This window comes from Diaporthe citri (assembly GCF_014595645.1).
Source record: "Diaporthe citri strain NFHF-8-4 chromosome Unknown scaffold_3, whole genome shotgun sequence".
NCBI lineage: Eukaryota > Fungi > Ascomycota > Sordariomycetes > Diaporthales > Diaporthaceae > Diaporthe > Diaporthe citri.
In genome coordinates, this window is record NW_025064848.1 from 4,573,870 (window position 1) to 4,595,350 (window position 21,481).

At 51.9% G+C, this 21,481-nt stretch overlaps 3 protein-coding genes and 1 non-coding gene across 4 annotated transcripts; 2 read left to right on the plus strand and 2 right to left on the minus strand.

The window, feature by feature from the left end:
- Window positions 1–345: 345 nt before the first annotated feature.
- On the minus strand, window positions 346–449 carry INS49_008809. The gene has a single exon. It is a non-coding gene; the product is annotated as a tRNA-Ser (tRNA).
- A 2,613-nt stretch (window positions 450–3,062) lies between these two features.
- INS49_008810 (uncharacterized protein) lies at window positions 3,063–5,168 on the plus strand (the record flags this gene model as incomplete). Its single annotated transcript, XM_043169547.1, has 3 exons — window positions 3,063–3,864; window positions 4,125–4,774; window positions 4,920–5,168. 3 exons carry the CDS (start codon window positions 3,063–3,065, stop codon window positions 5,166–5,168), a joined length of 1,701 nt encoding a protein of 566 aa, XP_043027227.1.
- An 8,745-nt stretch (window positions 5,169–13,913) lies between these two features.
- INS49_008811 (uncharacterized protein) lies at window positions 13,914–16,811 on the plus strand (the record flags this gene model as incomplete). The annotated part of the gene is made up of 2 exons (XM_043169548.1): window positions 13,914–15,438; window positions 15,970–16,811. The coding sequence occupies 2 exons, from the start codon at window positions 13,914–13,916 to the stop codon at window positions 16,809–16,811; spliced, it is 2,367 nt and encodes a 788-aa protein (XP_043027228.1).
- A 1,545-nt stretch (window positions 16,812–18,356) lies between these two features.
- On the minus strand, window positions 18,357–21,188 carry INS49_008812 (uncharacterized protein; the record flags this gene model as incomplete). Its single annotated transcript, XM_043169549.1, has 1 exon — window positions 18,357–21,188. The coding sequence occupies one exon, from the start codon at window positions 21,186–21,188 to the stop codon at window positions 18,357–18,359; it is 2,832 nt and encodes a 943-aa protein (XP_043027229.1).
- Window positions 21,189–21,481: the final 293 nt, after the last annotated feature.

The window sequence follows — 21,481 nt, forward strand, 5'->3', positions numbered from 1 at the left end:
TTTTTATAATTATTAAATTAATTTAATTAATAAATTATATTTAATAATATTAAAATTAAATTAAATTACTTTTTTTATTATTAATTATATAAATAATTATAATATTATTTTATAATAAATAAATATATATAATATTATAATTATATATATTAAGGAAAAAAATTAAATATAATTAAAGTTAATTTTATAAAGCTTATTTAATATTAACTTAAATATAATTATTATTTATATAAATTTATATACTCTTAACTTATATTTTCTTTATGGAAAGTTTGAAATGAGCTTAAATATTAAAAAGGACAACGCTTAGGATCTCGACTCTCTGGAATTGAGCAAAAGAAATTGCGACGCCGGCATGATTCGAACATGCGCCTCCGAAGAGAATAGATAACCAGAATGGCTCTTCAAGTATTCTAGTCTATCGCATTAGACCACTCTGCCACGGCGCCCAGACGATGAATAATCAGTGACAGAAGTATGTTATATCCAGATAGGTAATTGGACACACAGCTGATGATCCTACCCATAGCACAAGATGACTGGCACAGAGGCCAAGGTGTGTGTTAAAAGTTTGAATTGAGTTCAGGACAGTTCCATGTTCGACGATGTATACTGTGGGCCGCTTCTCAACAGGGGAAGACGCCACTGATTTGAGTACATGCGCGCAACGTGACACAGTTGGAACCAGTCAAATCAGTCTGTTGAAAAGCTCAGCCACCATAATGGGGACGCTCTGCAAGAGATAATGGGTGACTTCAGGGAGAAAAGGCTGTTGTCTGACTGACGTTTCAAGCATACCTCAACCAAGCTAGGTCGTCTGGCCATACATATATGTGCCTCTGGAGCGACGTGCACAAGCAGGCGGAGCTCGCTCAGGTACTTGTTGTCCCTCCTCATAGTACTTTCATCGATTAAGAGAGTTCTGGTGGCGAGCGAGAATTTACTTGGTCTGAGTGTCTGTTGATAAGCTCTGTCTGTCCCGTGCCGCTCACTACGTAGTTAACTCTCGCAAGAGTCAGCGGCTCTGCGTCCACATTGTCCTTGGTAGATACATATCTTTGGATACGTATCCCGCGGTAGCAGAATGTCCGCGGGTATCACGATATGTGTTGGGCCGCAGAGTACGACGCACCTGGAGCAGCTTGGTCGAGAATGAACCAACGGTCAAATGAGTTCTGTTGTGTTGAAGGGCCAAGGAGGCAATGACACATATGGAAAGAGCACCGCCGAACCTAGAGTCAGGTTCATGGCAGTTGCCAATGCCATGGTCTCAGAGTTCTTGACTTCGTAAGACTATTATCAATTTTGGGAGTTGCAATTGAGCCGCACTCAGTCGTTCGCACGCAGTCTGCCTCCCATCTACGAGGGGCATTAATGAAGTGCTGATGCCATACCTAAGTGTTTTGTGGCGACTGGTCTATTCTGACAGCAGCGAATTAGTAGACATGAAGATTTTGCGTTGCAATCCCAACACTAGGCTGAGCGTCAAGATTTTAGAACGAGTCTGCCTGCATCAGAAACACAGCAGGGACGTTGTACACTGTGCCACACGGGTCGGGAATAGGCCTAGGACGGGCCGTGGGGTCCGGAGACCTAAGAGCCGGGGCACCTGGGGATTGGGGAAGGTGGATAGGCCGGGGGGGGAGGCCCGTGAGGTTGCCAACATCAGCTCCCACTGCTGTGTCTCCACAGGATCTATGTCCGTTGTGGCACTTAGACAGTACATAGGCATACAAACCGAGCGGATCGAGTGCAGATGCAGTCCAGTTTTTTGAGACATGGTGCCGCCCTGCGTCTCAGCTGGCTGCCCGCGCAGCCAGCTGAGTGCGGGGACAGCTATCGAGAGATTCAGGGGCCATGCTTGTCTGCATTTGCCCAGGGTGAAGCTAGAGTGGAAGGTCATGTGCCCCGTCAGCGAGGCGTTCCATCCCGGCCGAACTCTCTTCGCGCTAGATCCGACGTGCGTCGGACTCCGTCGCCTCGCCCTGCCTCTGCGACCTCGCAACAGCTGGACACACATACACATGGCCTTATGGCGCATCGATGACAATGAGCCGGCGACAGAACTCGAGCTGCGACCAGTGCAGGAAGGGTAAAAGAGCTTGCGACGCCGTCTGGCTGCGCGACCAGCGGGCGCTCGATGCGGCCAGCACCGTTGTAAAGCCCCCGCAGGCCCCGGGCAACGCAGCCATTTCGAGTCATGGAGGTATTCTTTGACCCAGAGACATTCATTCATTCACCTAGATCCGGCCGCAGCGCAGGCGGGAACAGAGAGAGACAGGAACGGTTGTATCCATCTCTCCCTCTCAGATGAGACTAACACGACTCCAGGCACAGACGACCAGCCTGACCTTCTGGGGCCATGTACAAACTGCGTCAGGACGAACAAGCAATGCACCTTCGAGTGGGTCCACAGCCAACAGGTCAACCGGAAGGAGAAGCAGCAGCTTGCCTCTGATGTATCGACGCCGTCAGCGAAGAAGCCGCCTGGACCGGCCGCTGCGCCCGCGCCTTCCAACATCCCCTTGCGTCCGCTCCATCCATCATCCCAGATACTAACATTCGATGCGCCCTATGCCCACCGCCCGGACAACACCCTTGCGCAGGATCAGCTTGGGCTTGAGAGTTGCCCGTATCCGGTGCCCAATCCGGAGAGGTTCCAGCCGGCTGCAGCCTTTAGGGACGCTTCGCTTGCCTCCCCGTTCCTGCCCATGGACATGAGGGACAGTGGGCAACATATGCAGCCTCATTTCATAGACGCCAACAGTCAGCTCACCGATTACAGCCTGGGCTCATTCACCACGGGACCCACGGGCCAACCGAATGCCTTGCACAGTGCCCCTGAGACGCTCAATTCCTTTGGTCCTGATGTCTGGTCGAGCCCGACCTCCCTGGCTGTCAGCAGTCCCTCTTCTTCAGATGACCTTAATCCTGTCCGGAAAAGGCGCAGGACGAGCACAGGCCGGGCAGTTATTCATATGCCAACTTCAGCCCCCCCTTGGGATTTAATGTCGGGGAACCGGCTATCTGCCACAACCAATAGCTTCATAATTGGGGAGACAATGATGAAGATCTACCACGACGTGATGGAAGGCGCGCTGTCATGCTGGCTGGTCGAGCACACGTGCCCGTACAAGTCTCTGCCGTCAACTCCGAGCTCTACGAGCAGTGACAGTCAGCAGCAGTTTGGGGCATTCCAGAACATGCAGACGGATTGGGGTCCAGATTGGTCTAACCGCGTGTATCGACGGGTCATCAGGCTCGACCGGATGGCAACTTCGTTGGGCCTGAAGAAACTGAGCACCGCTGAGGAGAGGAAGGTGGCGCATGCTCTGAATTCGGCGGTCATGGCTTTTACGGCGCAGTGGGCACAGTCGAGTGAGAGGAGCAAAGCGCGCTGGTCTGCCGGCGACAGCCTGGATCTTTCGCACATATTCCAGCCACCGGAGCCTGACCTAGAAGAAGAATTCGACCGGACCTTGCAAAAGTCATTTTGGAATCAGGCTCGCAGAGCTCTGGATGAGTGTAGCGAGATCGACTCGTTCAGGGTGGTCTTCGCGGAGATAATTTTCGGCTTGACTCAGAAGTATGCTGAGAAGTTTGCACAACAACCGGATCATCCTGGGGCGGCTCGAAATGTTGACACGCCGGAAGCAGTAGAGGAAATTCTGCGGGATGACAGTCAACAAATCTGGCTGGAACGAGCGACGAGGCGACTGCACGTTTTACGACGCCGTGTCGAGCTGCACGACAGGAACCTTCGGACGAAAGAGGACAAGGGTCACAGGCGATGCGATGACGAGTCTAAAAAGACAATCGACCTTCTCTTCTGGTTGGCAGTCATGTTCGACACAATCAGCGCTGGTAATCAACTTTCCCTGCTTGCTGCGCCCCTCCCCGCCCCCGGTTCCCTCGCTGGTACTTGTCAGATTGAGAATGCTCACATCACGCTTGCATTGTTCGCTTCCATCTTGCCCACAGTTTGTTTCTACTCCCACGCTTGGTTGAGAGAATGGATGTCGGCGAATCCGGGTTTGACAGGCCAAGGCCTCCTGGGAGAGTTTCGAATTTTGCTGGATCATATTTTAATCCCACGCAGAAATGTGCTGACCACTTATACAAAGCCATGACAGAAAGACCTCTCACCATATCAGACGAGGACAGTGGCAGCGTGGCTTTTGCACAGTCTTCTTCCCCTGTTACGGCGAATGTCGCAAAGCAATGGAACAATATATTGAGCAAGGATCAGCAAACAAAGGCCGCCGGGCTGCGTCTTCCACTCGCGGATGAGATTATTGCACAGGAGCTGATAGATGCTGCGCCTGTCAAGGTGCTTCTCTATCGAAAGGTCACCCGCCTCCAGTCCTTGATCGCCCGAGATGTAGACGGGGAGACAATCCAGGACGCGATAGAGGACTCGTTGATGGTTTACCGGCACTGGGACCGTTTATACCAACCGTTATTTACCGACTGCATACACCACCACCTCTCCCTCTCTGCTCGGATACAGAGCTGGTACGTGTGTCTGCTTGGACACTGGTTGCTTGCCACTCTTCTGATGGCGGACCTGATCGAGTGCGTGGATCAGCAAGCTTCGCGCGTGGAGTTTGGATCTTGGGCGCGGACCAAGACGAGGGAAGCTCGCCACATCCGCTCTGCCAGCGTCCGTATGATATCTGACCTGGCGAAAGCCTCTACGCCCCGCCACGACGACTACGGAGAACTGGTTAACTTCCACCATGCAGTCAGCGATGGCGCTTTGTTGACAGAGCCTGTGAGTACTATCTCGATACCCCTGCAATTTAGTGGCACAGCAGTCACCTCGAACACATGAGACAAGCTTGGGCTAGAGCCTTTTGACGGGCTGGAATAGGGCTGTGCATTAGTATTCGAATATTCACTGACTCGTGCCATAACAGTGGACTATGATCTTGATCAGGACGTTTTCTCGGGCGGCGGTAATCCTTCTGGAAGGCATGGGGCTGTCTGATGTTGATGGCAACATTGTGTCAGAAACCTCGGTTGCTGACCTGAGGGACAATTCTGACCGTTGTCAAGATTGTGTGAAGGCTCTGTGGTACCTGGGACGGAAATCCGACATGGCGAGAGAGGTTGCGAATGTCCTAGGACTTTCACTTCATCGCACAAGGATGAGAGTCCATATCTGAGATTTGGCTTCATTTCGTGCCAAGCCAAGCCTCTCGAAGGGCTCGAGTCGAGATTTTCGCGTTGGCCATTTCAACAGGCCGTTTTGAAGCATTGTCTTGCGAGCCTACATGCTGACGGGCTCCCGAATTGATACTTCACGTTGCACTTAGGTATACATAAGCTGGCAAGCCGTCCTGATATCAATCCGTTTGGTCAAAATATTATAAACCAAATGATCTGACAGTATCGCTGGCTACGTGAGATTGCCAATGTGACAAGTTTGTGCTTTCGTCACTACGTCGAGATACGGGATAACTGTGCAACAGTTATTCTCGAGAGCTCGGATCGCAACCGGGACATTGTTCTCATTGCCTGTAGTCGTTCAAGATCAGCATCTCTTTTGGTGGCTACCCCATCGATGCAAGCTCATACGGGCTGGGAGCCGCCCGAGCGAGGAACTATGCAGAAGACAATGTACTTGTCAAATAATATTATACTACGCACTACCCAGGTAGTTTTGGAGATGCTTATACCTCTCCCGCGATTTGTGGGTACAACAGTACACCAGAGTCCTTCAATCTGCAGTGCTTCGGGCCAGTCGACAATGCAGGCTCGTTCTCTTGATACTGCCTTGGTATGGCAGACTTTGCACTAAGCGCATTTGGACGTATGGGTAACTTTGAAGCGTCCCATCCTAGCTACCTGGGTAAGTCGCGTGTTCTTTGCATCACACTACGTAGTAGTAAGAGGACTACACTGGTTCGTCGAGATGTTGCCAGGTTCTTCTCGCCTGATCGCCCGGGCTGGACGTTACAATCAAGAGCGATCCATAGTTGTCCCCGGCCCGAAGAAGATTCCTGTTACAGGAGCTGCACTGCCATGTCCACGTCCAGCAAGTTGACTTGCTGCGATTTTCGTAGTGTTCGAGCCAAACCTAACGCTCCCGTCGGCCCGCAGCCACTGCGCGACCGCGGGCGCCCACTGCTCCTGGTTGATTATTCTGGTCTCCCAACCCAGTTGTGTCATGACATGGAACCGTTTCTCGGATGTTGCCAGAACGAGGTCTTAAAATGGAAACGAGATATGTAGTATGGGTCAACTACTGCGCCGTGAGTCTGCCTGACTTATAAGTGGCATTATTCAGGTAAGTTTCCAAAAGCCAAATCAAAACATATTGACACACTCAGAACAATTTGTCAAAACCTTCGTGGCACAAGGCGGACTCATTCATTTCCAGGCATAGATGTGACAAGCCCTACCCCTTAAACGTGAGCTTTTGCTCTTCAAGGGATGGCTCATTCCAGCCGGAAACAAGCAACCTTGAAAGAGCGGACGAGGATGAACCCACAAGAGTCTACTCGAAACTGGTTCGGCTTAAACCGCGAGCCGACGAAAAAAAGCCTCTCGGGGGGCGGGACGGCAAGAATCGGGCGGGACTTTATCTCGGACACACAGACCTCCTTGGCTGCAAAGCTAAGCATAACTTAGAATTTATACTTACATAAGGTATAGCTTGAAAGAATGGGATAGCTTTGCAGCTAAGGAGATTTATAATTAAAATATAGCTTATATAAGGATTAAAATATAGCCTTTTTTTAATTAACTTTAAACTTAACTTTTTTTCCTTAAATTTTTTAAAAAATAAATAAATATTTTTTTAAAAATTTAAAACTTAATTTTATTATAAGCTAGTCTTTAATAAAATTAAAAGTTAATTAATGCTTTTTATTATAAATTAATTTTATTAATAATCTTATAATTATAATTATTTAAATTAAAAAATATATAATTATTTAAGCTTTTTTAAGTTATTTAATTATATTATATATAGCTTAAATATATTAATTTATTATAAGTTAAGCTTTGCTTATTATAATTAATTAACAGGTTTTAACCTTATAAAAATAAGCTTTAATATAAATATAAATAAAGAGTAAATTTCTTTCTTTATACTTTAAATATAAACTTTATTTAAGCACCTTATAATAAATAACTTAAAATTAACTTATAATATATATTTAAAGTTTTTTTATATTATAAACTTATAATATAATTATATAAAACTTAATATAATAAGACTTAAAAAAAATAATAATAGCTTATTAAGCATTTCCTTATCTTAAGAAACTTTTATCTTAAAAATACTTAATAACTTAATTAATAAAGATAAAAGTTAAGTTTATAATAAATAAAGAAATAATTAGCATTAAAAGAGCTTAATTTTTTTATATATTTAATTAGCTAAAAACTTTTTATAATTAATTTTTACCTTATATTAATTTTATAAAAATATTTAAAAGGTAGTTAAAAAGTTTTTAAAAAAAGGTTTGCCTTGCGTTTAGGAACCTTTTTAAATAAAGGCATATTAAGCTTAGCTTAATTATATTATAATAACGTTATAAAAAGGGGATAATAAAATTTCTTACTTAATTTAATTAATTAATTTATATAATAAAGGCTTAAAGTTAGTTAAATAAATATAAAATATTATTAATAGCTAATAATTTAATTTTTATAATAAGAGCTTAGCTTAATTATAAGGAGTAATTAAATATATTTAAGGCCTTTTATTTTACCTTATAATAATATAAGGGTATTTTTAATATTATAATAAAAGAAAATAATACTTAATTTTAAAATAATAAAGTAATAAATATTAATATTATAATAATTTTAATAAGTAAAGTTAAGTATTTTATATATAGCTAGCTTAATTATTATAAGAAAATAAGGGTGTAGCTTTTATTAATTAAGGTTGATAAGGAAAAGGAGTTTATTTAAGAGAGTGTAAAATTTTTTTATAAGGTGGGGCTTAAAAATATTGCTAGCTTAATATTAACTTAAGCTTAAAATAAGCTAGTTATATGTTAATTAATTTAATATTATAAAATGCTTAAAATTTAAGAATTTCTTATTAATAAAGTAAATTACTTATAATTAAGCATTAATTAATTATAAATTATATAATAAATTTATAATTTTAAGGTTTTAAGTAAAAAAGCTTATATAAAGGGCTTATATTAAAGAATTATAAAAATGCCGTTAATTTAACTATTAGCTTATGCTTAAATAATTATTTCTTATTAGCTTGCTTTAGCTAATATATTAAATAATAAGGGCTGAAAATATATTAATTATGGAAAATAAGCTAGGCCTTTAGCATATTTAAAAGGCGCTAAGGTATAATTAAATAGCTAGGCAAAGAATGATATTTAATTTATAATTAAATTATAATATCTTTTATTTTTATTATATAGCTGCCCTTTAAGGCTTATATAAGGACTTGGAAAAGGAGGATATATTATAAGTTAAGCTTTGCCCATTATAATTAATTAGCGGGCTTTAGCCTTATAAGAATAAGCTTTGGCGCGGGTATAAACAGAGTTGTGACTGTATTTATGTATCTTGTATCTGTATCTGTATCTGATACAAAATACTGTATTTGTATTTGTATTTATATCTGTATTTTTTTTATATCTATATCTGTATCTGTATCTGTATTTTTTTGTATCTGTATTTGTATTAGATATAAAATAATAATATATATATAAAAGAGAAAAAAAAGAATTAAAAGATTTCTTTTAATTTATTAAATTTTATTTTATTTACTTAAAAATTTATTTATTTATTTAAAAATTTAAAAGAATTAAAAAAATTTCTTTTTATATATATATATATATATATATATATTGTATCTAGATACAGATACAAATATAGATACAGTATCTAATACAAAATACTGTATTTGTATCTGTATTTGTATCTGTATTTTTTCTTGTATCTGTATCTGTATCTGTATCTGTATCTTGTATCTGGTTTGTATTTCACAACTCTGGGTATAAATGGGGAGCGGATCTCTTCCTTTGCACTTTAAATATAAACCTCATTTAGGCACCTTACGGCAAACAACCCAAGGTTAGCTCATAACATAATTTAAGCTTATTATAATTTTAATAAATTTTTTATAAGGTATATTTTTTTAATTATTATTTTTTAAATTAAATATATTATATTTTATAAAATAAAAAAAAATAATTAATTTTTTTATTTAATATTTTATTTATATTAAAAGTATTAAAAAAAAAAAAAAAGTAAAAAATATTTTAAAAAAATATTTTTCTTATTTTTATATAAAGTTATAGCTTACTTATAAATTTATAATTTTTCTGCGTTTTAATTTTAAATATCCATTTAATGCATTCATTTTACATTACCATACCAGCCATATAAATTACTAAGAAAGCTCAGGCCCCCGGAACTGGCGCGTTTGATGGACACCTGAACTTTTGAGATGAGCGGGACTACGGGCCCAAGGTAGACGAACGCTGATGACGATCTGGATCTGGCCCTAACCTTGGTTGCTTGCTTGGCTTGGGGCCGTAGGCAAAGAGCCAGCAGGCACCCAGTCGGGTGTCTCCCCTCGGCGCTCCTCAGCTGGTCGGTCCTACAGCAGGGAGTATGGCAGACGAGATCATAGGATAGGATAGTTTGTGTAAAAGCTACTCAGGCTTTTCGAGACGCACCCTGAACTGGCAGGACTGCTTGACAACAGGCAGGTGGCCAAGCTGAGTGCACGGTCTGAAACTCGGCTGACCGGGAAGAAATCCTTTCACGCCGGCTGCACATGGCCAGCTGGTGTGTAATAAACTAACATTCTAGGTGGTCGCCTCATAATAATGGCACTCGTGGCTGCACTACAGCACACCTTTGCCACAGAGGGCAAGATCGGTTGGCGGGGAGGGAAGTGGGTGACTGGATCCTCGCTCCGACTCTCGAGCCTCAGAACCAAGTCCGACTGCCACCTCGAACGTCGCACTGTTGCAATGGTAGCAATGCTACCAGTGGCGGCGGAAGAATAGAACCCGGTACGCGGACCAAGACTCACCTTGGTACTTGGTCGCTCGCCGTTATGGCTTTGAGATAAGTGCTGTCGTGGCGAGCACGGGCACAGACACCAGGGCGCTGTCTGTGACTGTGAAATGAAGGGGGTTGCAATGTGCGTGGTCGACGGGAGTGAGATTGGCAGGGCATCATGTTGTCATGTCGAGGCACCGCGTCACGACGTGTCAAGCAACTATCTACTGCATCCGTCGTAGTGGTGAAGCCACGCACAATGCTTGCCTGCCCACGCCCGCCTCACACCCCCGCTCCGCGCCCCCCCCCCCCGAGTTCAGACCGCCTGCATGCTCGGCAATCTGATTTCACGGCACAAGCACTGCGTGTTGGGAACGCAAGCGGACAATGCAGTAGGTACCTGCATGCTGTGGGGGTTGTCGGGGCGCCGGCAGTGCCCAACTGAGAAGCCATGCCCAGATCGATCGACCGGCAGTGGCGCCTTCTCGCGCGCGGCCTTGTCGCTCCAAGCTCGGCGATGCCCAGGCTTGCTGGGTTCCGACCGAGGGCAGGCACATCATCTTCAGGCTGGAACATCCTGTTGTGATCACAGTGCGACCTGACGAAGTGTTTGCGGTGTCTGCGTCCACATAACCCAATCTAGAGGGGCGGTATCAACTGGCAGGCTGGCAGGTGAGGGAATGGCCTCAACTCAAGGTCCTGCCTGTCTCCGGACCGGGATCAGCTTCCATACCTTGGGTGCGATGCATCTTCGGACTTATGGACTCTTGACTACTGTGCCTCGGCAGATGCTCGAGCACCCAGGTAGCCAGGCGGGGGCTGGGCGAGTCAAGATGGCCAAGAGCAGGATTTGCGGTGTGCCGAGAAGGTGGCGCACACCATCACGGCTGCAGCAAGGTGAAGGTGAGAGTCTGGCCACCTGTGATGGTTTTGGACACACGAGTCCGGCAGCCCGGGAGCTTGTGAGCTTGGGCTTGCTGGGAGTTGGAAGGGCCTGCTGTGGCTGCCCTGGCATTGAGCCAGGTGCCATGATGCTGTCCCGACCTCTGGATGGAGGTCGCCGTATTCGCACCTGAGAGGCTCCTCGAGCGTCGAGGTGCAAGCTCTGGTCCGGTTTTCCCTTTCTTCTACCGAGTGGTCGAACGGCACGGGGTCCGCCAGCGTCAAACATGAGCAGCAACTTCAGATAGATTAAATCGAAGGCACTGCGGGGGAGGCATGTGTTGGGTGAGGGGGCCGCGACGGAAGCGGGGATGGTGTTTCAGCTCTGCATGCTCGTTTCTCAGGACTCTCCTGGGCGACTACAGTAGTGTACCGGCCGATGTTGCCAGAGCTGTGGAAGGAGTCGTAGCAGAGCCTTCAGGTGCGGCTCTGCTCGAGGGCGGGTTGATGCAACGGCTTCGCTGCATATCTGTGGCCAGTGGGCTAGAGGCAGACACGCACACCTACCTAGGTAGGTACGTAGCCTCAACGGCATCGACCTGAGAGGTGCGCGGGCCGGCAGCGATGGCAGAGCCCGACTGAGTCGCGTGAGGGAATCGAGGACTGTGTGGCTGATTCACTCGCAGACACCCGGTGGAAGTGGCAAGACGGAGAGAACGGAGAGAACGGAGAGAACGGAGGGGAGAGGCGGACGGAGCGGACGCACCTCCCCTGGCCCCGTCTGTGCACCCGTAATTTACCACTCCACTCCCACCTTCCCCTTCGTGCATGTTATTACTCTGCTTGCTTGCTGCGTGCTGCTTGCTGCTTCTTGCTTGCTGTCTTGCTGCTGCATCTGGGCAATGCAATATGGGCAGGCTTCTACCAGGGCACTCAACGTGGGCTTGACCGGGACTGTTCCTTGACCATGTAGCATTGCGGGCACTGCACTTGGGCCAGAAGAGGTCATGTTACGGTCATGTTACGGTCATGTTACCCTTTTCCCTCCTCTTCTTCCCTTTTCCCTCCTGTTCCCCCAGCAGTGCTGGGTGGGTTTACTTTCGGCAACTGCAGCCCATGCATATCCCGCGAGCGCCCTTTCCCCTGTGAAGTAGGTTATATCAACAGCAACTTGCGACGGCAAGACTGGAACTGATGGAGAAACAACCTTGGAAGCCTGCAAGGGTCGCCTGCAAGCGCACCTCTCCCTCTCTCCCTCCCTCTCGCTCCCACCCGCCCCCCACCCTTTTCTTTCGTCGCTTCCATCACCCTGCTCTGCCACTCTACATACACATATACTCGAGTCGGCTCTGTTTGGGCACTGGCAACTCTGCTGATGATCCATCCTGACTGCCCATCAGTTCCGAGATTCCCACCATCCAACTGTCAACGTGGGATCTGATCTGGCATTGTTCATCTGGCACCTGGCACCTGGCACCTGGCACCTGGCACTTGGTATCTAGCATCCAAGCCTCCTCCTAACCCCCCTCCTCCCAACACGAGACGAGACGAGACGAGACGGGACGGGACGGGACCAGAGACGACTCCTCTCTTCGCCCCGACTGTCACCAGTCTGCCAGCCTGCCAACCCTGCCAGCCTGCCCATCGTGTTCAGCCTGTCGGGATCTCCTGGCCTTCGACCTGTCCTCCTCCGTATTCAAGATTCTGACTATTCTGTTCTTTGTCCGAAAGTGGCCAGGTCGTAATTTGCGACCTCGATCATTCCCCGAGCCTTGCCACTTTTGTCGTCACAAGTCGTCCTCTCCCACTCACATCCCTCCTTTCCCTCGTGGGCGTAATTTAACACAACGCCGGCAGTGGATCTGCACCGCACGCTACCGCAGGGTTCTTGCTGCACACGCTCTGTCCAGCGCCCTGCGCCGACTGTGAGAGTCTTCAAGGTTGGCCCGGGCGGACCCCCCGTGCCCCTGCCCGTCCACCACGCTGCCTGAGTACCTGGGCAGCCCGTCAGTCGCACTCGTTTGAGGCATGAGGTGATTGCCGTCACCTCTCAGTCTCGACCAGTCTGTCCTGCGCCAGTCTCTGCTCAGCCCATGCCACACGCTGGCTCCGGCTTTGTTTGCCTTCAGCACGACCCACGCGACCTGTCATAACCAAATCTTATGGGGAACCTTTTCCCTGGGTCCGTCGCGTTCCAGTGCTTGCGTCCGTCTTATCAGACTGACGTGCCTTGTCGACTCATTTCGAATTTCCACCCGTCAGGGTCAGGGAACATGTCGTCTGTGGCCAGATGAGCAATGCTTGCTTGCTTCTGCACAACCTGACGGCCCACGAATCCCTGCACCCGCTCCCTCCCCCTACCAATACCCAGAATCAGCTCTTATTCAACATTTGGCAAGGGAGTTCTGCAGGATACCACACTGCTGCTAGCAACCTGTGCCCTTTGAGGCCTGTTCCCTCTTCTCCACGTCAGCTCTGCTCACGCACTGCCCTCGTCGCGTCCGCCATCGCCATCACCAGCAGCAACATCGCTAATCTCCCACCTGCGAGCTCCACCGCTGTCCCTTGGTGCCCCCCGGGCCGCCCGGGATACAATTGACCCTCGCCGTCGCCGTCGCTGTCGGCGATCGCACCCCACGTGCCACTCACCAGTCCAGGGCCAGGACCCACCTCCACGCATGCTTTAATGACAGCGGTATCCTCACCCTTAATATAGCTACCGATCGCTCCCCAGCGTCTTCGCCTCCTCCTGTCCTGTCCCTTTCTGTCCTGTCCTTTCGTGGGTTTCGGTCCTTTCTTTCTGGGAATTTGGGGAAGTTGTAGCTTGGGGTTTCAGTCCTCAGATGGATCCGGGGGAGGAACTCTGCTCTGTCCTGTCCAACCTTAACGCAAACCGCCCACCACCCATCTTTGCGACAGCTGTGGGCACATTGAGACCTACCGGGACAGACGAGAGCAACACGCACGGGGATCGTTGGGGGGGAAGGCTGGGTTGGGGCTCCGGGGCTCCTCGGTAACCATTAAACACAATGGGCGGTACGACCAAGTTCAAGTTCCCTCTGCCGCACCGGCGGCAGAAGGAGAAGACGCACGAGGTGCAGAGCATATCCGCGCCCATGACCAACAAGGCCAGCAAGCTGCTCGGAGCGGCCGAGATCAACATCGACACGGCCTCACCCATATCCAGCACTAGCGATCAGTCCAGACTCTGGGAGACACACTCTGCCGTCTCGGGCGTCAGCGCAATCAGCGTTACCATTTCGGAAACCACGGCGTCCGGCAGCATCTCCAGGTCCCGTTCGCCTTTGAGCACCGTCAAGGAGAGTCCCACGGTGGCCCCCAGCAGGGCCAATTCGCGGCCGGCATGGGAGCAAGAGTCAGACATAATACCAAGGGGGCTGGGGGTCGGCGACAGCAACGCTGGGCGCAGCCACAACCCGGACACCATCACGGATGCATCGAGTTTGAGGCGGCGCCGGTCGAGCTCCACCATCGTTTCCTACTACGACAAGACGAAGCTACCCCTGTCGATATCTCAGCAGACCGCCAACTCGGCAATAGCCAAGGGTCTGCCGGACAAGGCATGGGAGCTCCTGGACATGGACTCTCCCCGGCCCGCACCGGCGCCCCCAAAACCTGAGCGCAAAAAACCGAACAGGTTGGATCTCACACACCTGTTGCCCAGCGCAGGGGCGTCATCTAGGAGGGCATTCACGAAACTGACCCAAAAGGGCAGCAGCATGGTGTTGGGGCCCGATCTGATGACACGGTCACCATCTTTTATGTCCTCGTCCTCACCGGCTTCGTCACCATCCGAATGCGAACCAAAGCCTGAAAAGGGCTTGCGAAGAAAACTTACCAAGGAGAGCTTGCGCAGCCTGAGAGGCCCGAGGCCGGATCGGACCAGTGTATCGAGCTCCGACATCAAGAACGCAAATCTGCGCAAGCGGGCCACGGACACCGGCACGCTGTATAATCTGTACCAACACTACGAAGACACTTCCTTCCGCGACACCATGAATGGCGACGGTGTTAGGCCGGCTTCGCGGCAGAGCGTCAGCGCTACTGAGCCAGAACCACATTCTGCCTCGCGACCAGGTGTTCGACAGAGTGTATCGACAGCATCGCAGCCCTTCAACAAGCCCCGCCACCACGTCTCGCCATCCTTGTCTGCAGTTACCCGCCAGCCGTACACCGTGTTTCCTCAGGACCACAGCCATGTTCCAATATCGGATTCGCCGCTTGCCGTCACGAATTTGGGTTTGGCCTCGCCTCCGGCTGACTATGCCGCCAGTGTGTCCAGCAGACACACCCGCACCTCCAAGGCTTCCAAGAGGACGGACCAGAGCTTTACCGACTTTGATCCAAACACGACTAGTCTGCTGTCCCTTTCATCTGACTCAGAGGATGACGACGCAGAACCACCGAGGACAGCCTTGTCCATCCCCAGCGTCACCTCGCTTGATAGCGCCTCTAGTCCCATTGACAGTCGGAGGCCATCGAGTACTTCCTCTTCGCAGGACCCAGGACGAAAACACCCAAAGAGCAAATTCCGTCCCAGCATGAACCCCCAAGGGCAGTTCCTCGCCATTCCCGAAAATATGACAAGCACTACCACGACTCCACCACCGATCAATCCTCGTACCAGCTCGCTCGCGAGCTCACTTGCGAGCGCAATGGCGTCCGGCAGTCCACGGCCGGGAGTTGCACCTTCCACATCCACCACAGCTTCGTCGGTACGATCGCCATCTCGACTGTCCCAGGTGTCCACTTCGACGTCTGAATCAATCGCGAGTCAGCTTTCACGTCCTCATCCTGCCCCAGCCCACCTGGCTGGCTCAAGACAAGCCTCGGAGGTACACCACATTGCCATGTTGCAGTCCCGTGCTGCACCGACAGTACATGGTCATCACGAATTGGCCAGTGCCATGGAGAACAAACACAACAGTCCCCGAACCCGCTTGTCCCCTAGAATGAGCCAGCCCACACCACCCATCAGCCCTTCGAGCATGGAGCTCGTAATCCAGAGCCAACACAATTCCGCCCCTGACCACGGTGGTCCAATCTTGACCCTCAGTGGTACAGGCACTTCTGAAGATGAGAGGTTCATGGCCGTCACGCGGCAAGAGGAGCTGCTCCTTGCCGCCATGAGGGCAAAACGGGCACGCATGCGTGAGAGCCACCAGATTGGCGAACCATTGGAGCCTGAGCTGGATTGCGGGCAGGATGACAGGAAAGCCTCGAAGAAGGAGTCGCTATCGAGCATCAAGACGGTCAAGGCTAAGACTCTGCAACCACCACCAGCCAGTCTTCACGTGTCGAGCGCCGCCAGCGGCCGCACCAACAGAAATGATACCACAACCATGCTGTTCCCTCGACCGCCTTCCACGAAACCCAGTTCAAAACGCCCCGACAACGCAGGCACGAAGACTGAGAAGCACGAGCAGGTTCCACTCTATCTTGGCGGCACAATCAGCGAGGTACAAGATGTGGTCGAGTCCAATCCCGACTTGCGTGATTTCCTCGTAGACAACACCGAGCGGTTCCCCGCTCCTGCAAGCTCATCGACGGTCACCGCGAGCACATCAACGCCGTCACACAGCCGCGCATCGTCGGCTGCCGCTGTAAATACTTACCATACTCATCCGAAGTCCGCACGCCAGTCGCGAACAGACCACGGATCGACGAAATCCCACACCAGGCACTCGTCCGAGCAGGCGTACAACAAAGCAGGCCAGGATCTACGCAAAGCTTCTCACCACAATATAACGCCCGTCATGGAGAGGCCCGAGTCGCCCTCGAGCCACTACGACGACGACGACTCACAGATCGAGGAACAGCCTGAGGAACCACAGCCTCAGACGAGAAAGAAGGCCGCAAGGATTAGTGCCGTAGGGATGCTTCCGGAGTGGGGCGACGATGGCTGAATTTTGACGAAAAGTACCCTGCACTACCAACACCACTGTTTCTTTTAAATCTCTCTTCATCCTGTCAGATTTTTGCTACATTCAGCATAGCGCACCATTGTATTTGTAGGTATTCATGGAAGAATATGCGAGCGGAAATCACGGGAAGACATCATTGATGAGTACAGGCGTTTGATTGTACATGTGGGGACATCTGTAAATGTGTGTACCACTACTCGGGCAACGATATCACGGGGCCGGGGCCGGGGCCGGGTCGGAAGGCAAACGTAGCTCATGATCAATTTTTGTCGATGGGGCTTGGGCTGGGCTTGTATCAAATGGTGCATTCATGTCACGATGGACGGCGACGGACGGCTGTACAAGCGCGGGCTCATGATCATGTCGTGCGCGTCATGAGGGTGGAGCCAACAACTATTTATAAGATTTAATGCCACTACCCATGATGAAGTTTGCGAGGTCTCCAGAGAAGATATGCGTGACCGCCTGGCTGCCCCGGCCATGGTCGTGTGTGACGGGGTAAGGACGGCGACTTGGTGTGTTTCTGCGTACCGGTCGGGGGTGGCAAACCGCCGAGGGGATGACGACAGATCGGAATACGGAGACTGGATCCTGCCGGGGGCGGGCAACGATTGAGATTTTTTTATTATTATTCCGAGGTGTATGAAGCAGACAGCTCACGATCTGTTGCAGTGTTGCAGCTCGAGCCTTTGCTCGCGCCAAGGTCAATCCCAAGCATGCCTAGTTGCACTCCTCCGCAGCGTTGCAGCAGAGCGGTCCTCTCCCTGTCGCCTAACCCCGGGGTCAAGTGTCGTGCACACACCTAGCGGGACAGCAAGAGGCACCAAAGCCAACAACTCAGGTCGTACGACGCCGGGTCAATGGACAGTTTCGAGGCACATGGCTCACAATATCGGGGTCCGAAGGAGACGGGACGTCGACGTGGGCATCAACAAGCCGCGACACGTGCGTTGCACGGTTGCGGCATGAACATTGCAATACATACAAGATCCCGCCGGTGGCCGAGATCTGATTTTGAGTGCCCCCAACATTGACTAGGCACTAGGTATTTGACATTGAATCGTACAACACGTTTGTGGTATATTACTCACCGCGACAAAAGAGAAATTGGACACCTGGTCCTACCGGTGCATGACGCAACCCTATTACCTCGACGACGCCCTCTGTCATCATCATTCTGATCATCCAGGTTCCTCCCTCACTCACTCGTCTTCTGGCTCTCGTATCGTGTCCATTGATGTCCTGGACACTGACATGGTTTCTCCGTTCTCGCCCAGTATCACGCCCCACGACAAAGACGAGAAGACACTCAATCTGACGAGAAAAGAGGCCGAGGTCAGCATGGGATCCAAGCACAAGGCGACGCCAGATCGTATCAGTCGATGGTTGGATAGGGTGTGAGAGGTCATGAGGTTGGCCGGTGACATGGGTGAGAGATAAAGAGGGGGAGGGGGGCAGGGGTTTGTTCGAGGCGGAGGGCGGAGGGCGGGTTGGATCTGGAGCCAACATACAGTGGCGTGGCAACACCTACCGCCTTCCACCGCCGTTGATGATAGTCACGGCCTCTTCCCAGCCGTGGCTCTGCACAATGTCCATCACGGTCCGCCCGTTCTCGTCGCGCTGCTCCAGGTCGATGCCGTTGCCCTTCTCCACCAGGATCTTGAGCACGTGGGCGTCGCCGTTCTCGACCGCCTGCAGCACGGCGTTCCACCCGCGGTACATCAGGTTGATGTCGGCGCCGCGGGCCAGCAGCAGCTCCAGGATCTCGGTGTCGTTGTTGCGCATGCGGCGGATGGACTTGATGATGGGCAGGTGCTCGCCGGGGGCGTTGACGTCGGCGCCGGCCTCGTCGATGAGGTAGTGCACGATGTGCTTGTGGCCCTCGCGGATGGCGCTGGTCAGGGGCGAGAAGACGCCGCCGTTCTTGGCCTCGACCGAGAAGCCGGCCGACAGCAGCAGCTTGATGCTCTCGAGCTGGTTGGCGCACACGGCCATCTCCACGACGCCCCTGAACATCTTGGGGTTCGACACGGCGGGCAGCAGCTTCTTGAGGATGTTGGGCCGCTTGACCGCCATGCACAGCGGCCAGTCCTGGCCCCGGATGCCCGGGTCGGCGCCGCGGGCGAGCAGCAGGTCGACCATGTCGGCGCGGTCCTCGCGGATGGCGGTGGTGAGCGGGGTGTAGCCCTCGGGCGACTTGACGTTGACGCCGACGCCAAAGTCGAGCAGGTAGACGAGGGCGTCCTTGTTGTTGTGCTGGACGGCCTTCTCGACGATGCCCTTGGGCTCGGTGGGGTCGCCGCCGGCCTCGATGACCTGCGGCAGGAGGTGGCTCCGGTGGTGGGTGACGCACTTGAAGCAGGGGTACTCGCTCGCGGGCAGGTTGGGGTCGGCGCCGCTGGCGAGCAGCAGGGTGACGATGTCGCCGCGGTTGTCGCGGATGGCGGAGCACAGCGGGGTGTAGACGCCGTCCTTCTTGGCGTTGGGGTCGACGCCGGCGCTGAGCAGGGTGCGCACCGACTCGATGTTGTTGATGCTGGTGGCGAGCTCCATGATGCCGGGGGCCTTGCGGAAGTCGGCGCCGCGCGACAGCAGCAGCTTGAGGAACTGGGGCTGGTAGGCGCTGGGCCACAGCAGGTGCTTGGGCCCGGGCAGGTCGGCGCTGGCGCCGCGGTCCAGCAGCAGGATGGCGAGGTCGAGGCGCTGGACGCTGACGCACTGGTACATGGGGCTGGTGCCCTCGCCGTTCTTGCCGTCCGGGTCGCTGCCGTAGTTGAGCATCAGCTCGACGACCCGCTTGGGCGTCTTGCGGTTGATGGCGCGGATCAGCACCGTGTTGCCGTTGGCCATGACGCGGTTGGGGTCGCCGCCGTACATGAGGAACAGCTGCACCATCTCGAGCTTGTTGTCCAGCACCGCCATGGCCAGCGGCGAGTCGGCGTCCGGGCCCGCGCTGAGGTTGGGGTCGGCCCCGTACTTGATGAGCATCTTGGCGCCGTCGAGGTAGCCCAGCTCCGTGGCGGTGAAGAGGGGCGAGAAGCCGTTCCTGTCGACGCTGTTGGGGTCCGCGCCGAACAGCAGCAGCAGGCGCACCGACTCCGGGTCGCGGTTCATGACGGCCTCGCGCAGGAGGTTGATCTCGGCCAGCGTGTCGGGGGCCACGCCGCGGTCCAGCAGCTGCTCGATGACGCCGTGGTTCTTCTTCTGCACCGCCTGGGCCAGCGCGGCCTTGTACTGCGGCACGTTGCTGCCGGTGCTGTACCGCGGCGTCCAGCGCGGGACCGTGGCCGGGTCTGCCTTGATGCGGGTGACGTGCTGCGGCATCTTGTTGGTGTCGCTGAGGTCGGCCTCGGACAGGAGGTCCTCGAGCAGCGTCTCGGTCTCGGCCGTGTGGGTGGACGCGTTGTCTGTCTGGGTGGTGCTGTTACCACGGCTGCTGCTTCCTGTCGGGCTGGACATGTCCGATGGCGGGATTTCCCTTACCAAGCTCTGCGCCGGCCCCTTGGAGGACCGCAGGCTGCCAGGGCCATCTCGTACCGACCGGGAGGGGGCGCGGTCCGGCATGCCACCGCCGAGGTCCGGCAGGTCCGGCAGGTCCGGGAGGTCGTCGACGGCCGTCGTGCCGGTGATGCGGTTGCCCATGAAGTCGTGGCTCGTCGTTGACTGCCGGTCCATGATGTTCAGCGGCGGCAGTGCGGGGGGGAGATCGTGCCCCGGGTCGAATGTCCGAGGTCGGCTTACCTCTGAGGGGGCCGGCTGGGGCGTCGACCTCGACAGGCCCTGCTGCGAGGGCGCCGCCGTGGGCTGGATCGTGTTGGCCGAGTTGGTCCGTTTTGTGCCGTTCAACCGGTCCAGGGCGGCGGCCAGGCCGGTGTAGCCGATGCCGATGGTGGCATCAACGTCCGCCTCGCCGAGGGACCACCGGAAGACCAGGGCCGACATCCTCAGCGCCTCGCGCGTCTTCTCGAGGCTCGCGCGCATCTTGTGCACGTCCGAGTCGGCAAACATCATCTTGAAGCCCTTGGACAGCCGCGCGAAGCCGTGCTTCTTGTCGTTGTCGAGGAACCTGGTCACCAGCTGGTTTAGCACAATAAAGTCGTCGTTGGCCTGGCGGAAGCGCTTCTCGAGCTCCACGGTCATGTCGGCGGGCAGGTTCGAGTGCTTGTTGGTGTTGAGCCCCGTCTCGATGGCCCACAGGATCCGACAAACCTCGAGGAACTCGTTGGCGAGCTCCTTGAAGCCTTGCACATGGTGCTTGACCGTGCTGAGGTACTCCAGCATCCGGATGGCGATGGTGTTGCCGAGCACCGTTGCCTTGTCGCACAGCTCGAGAGCCGTCTCCTTCTTCCGGGGAGCCATGGCTGCTGCTTGTGGCTGGGCGGGAAGCTCCTACAACCGAGTCTCTCGTGGTGGGTGTCGTCGACTCGGGATTCTGGACAGACGCCTAGCAGCAGCAACAGTAACAGCAGCAGCAACAGTAACAACAACAACAACAACAACAACAACAGGATACCGCCGCTGCTCAAGCTTGTGTGGGCTCGGGATGGGGACAGAGACAATGGGCAGGGCGGGGGCCACTGTCCGGCAGCAAGTTTGATATAATTACACGCACACACCCCTTGTGACAAAGGACCGGTGGGACGACAGGGAAG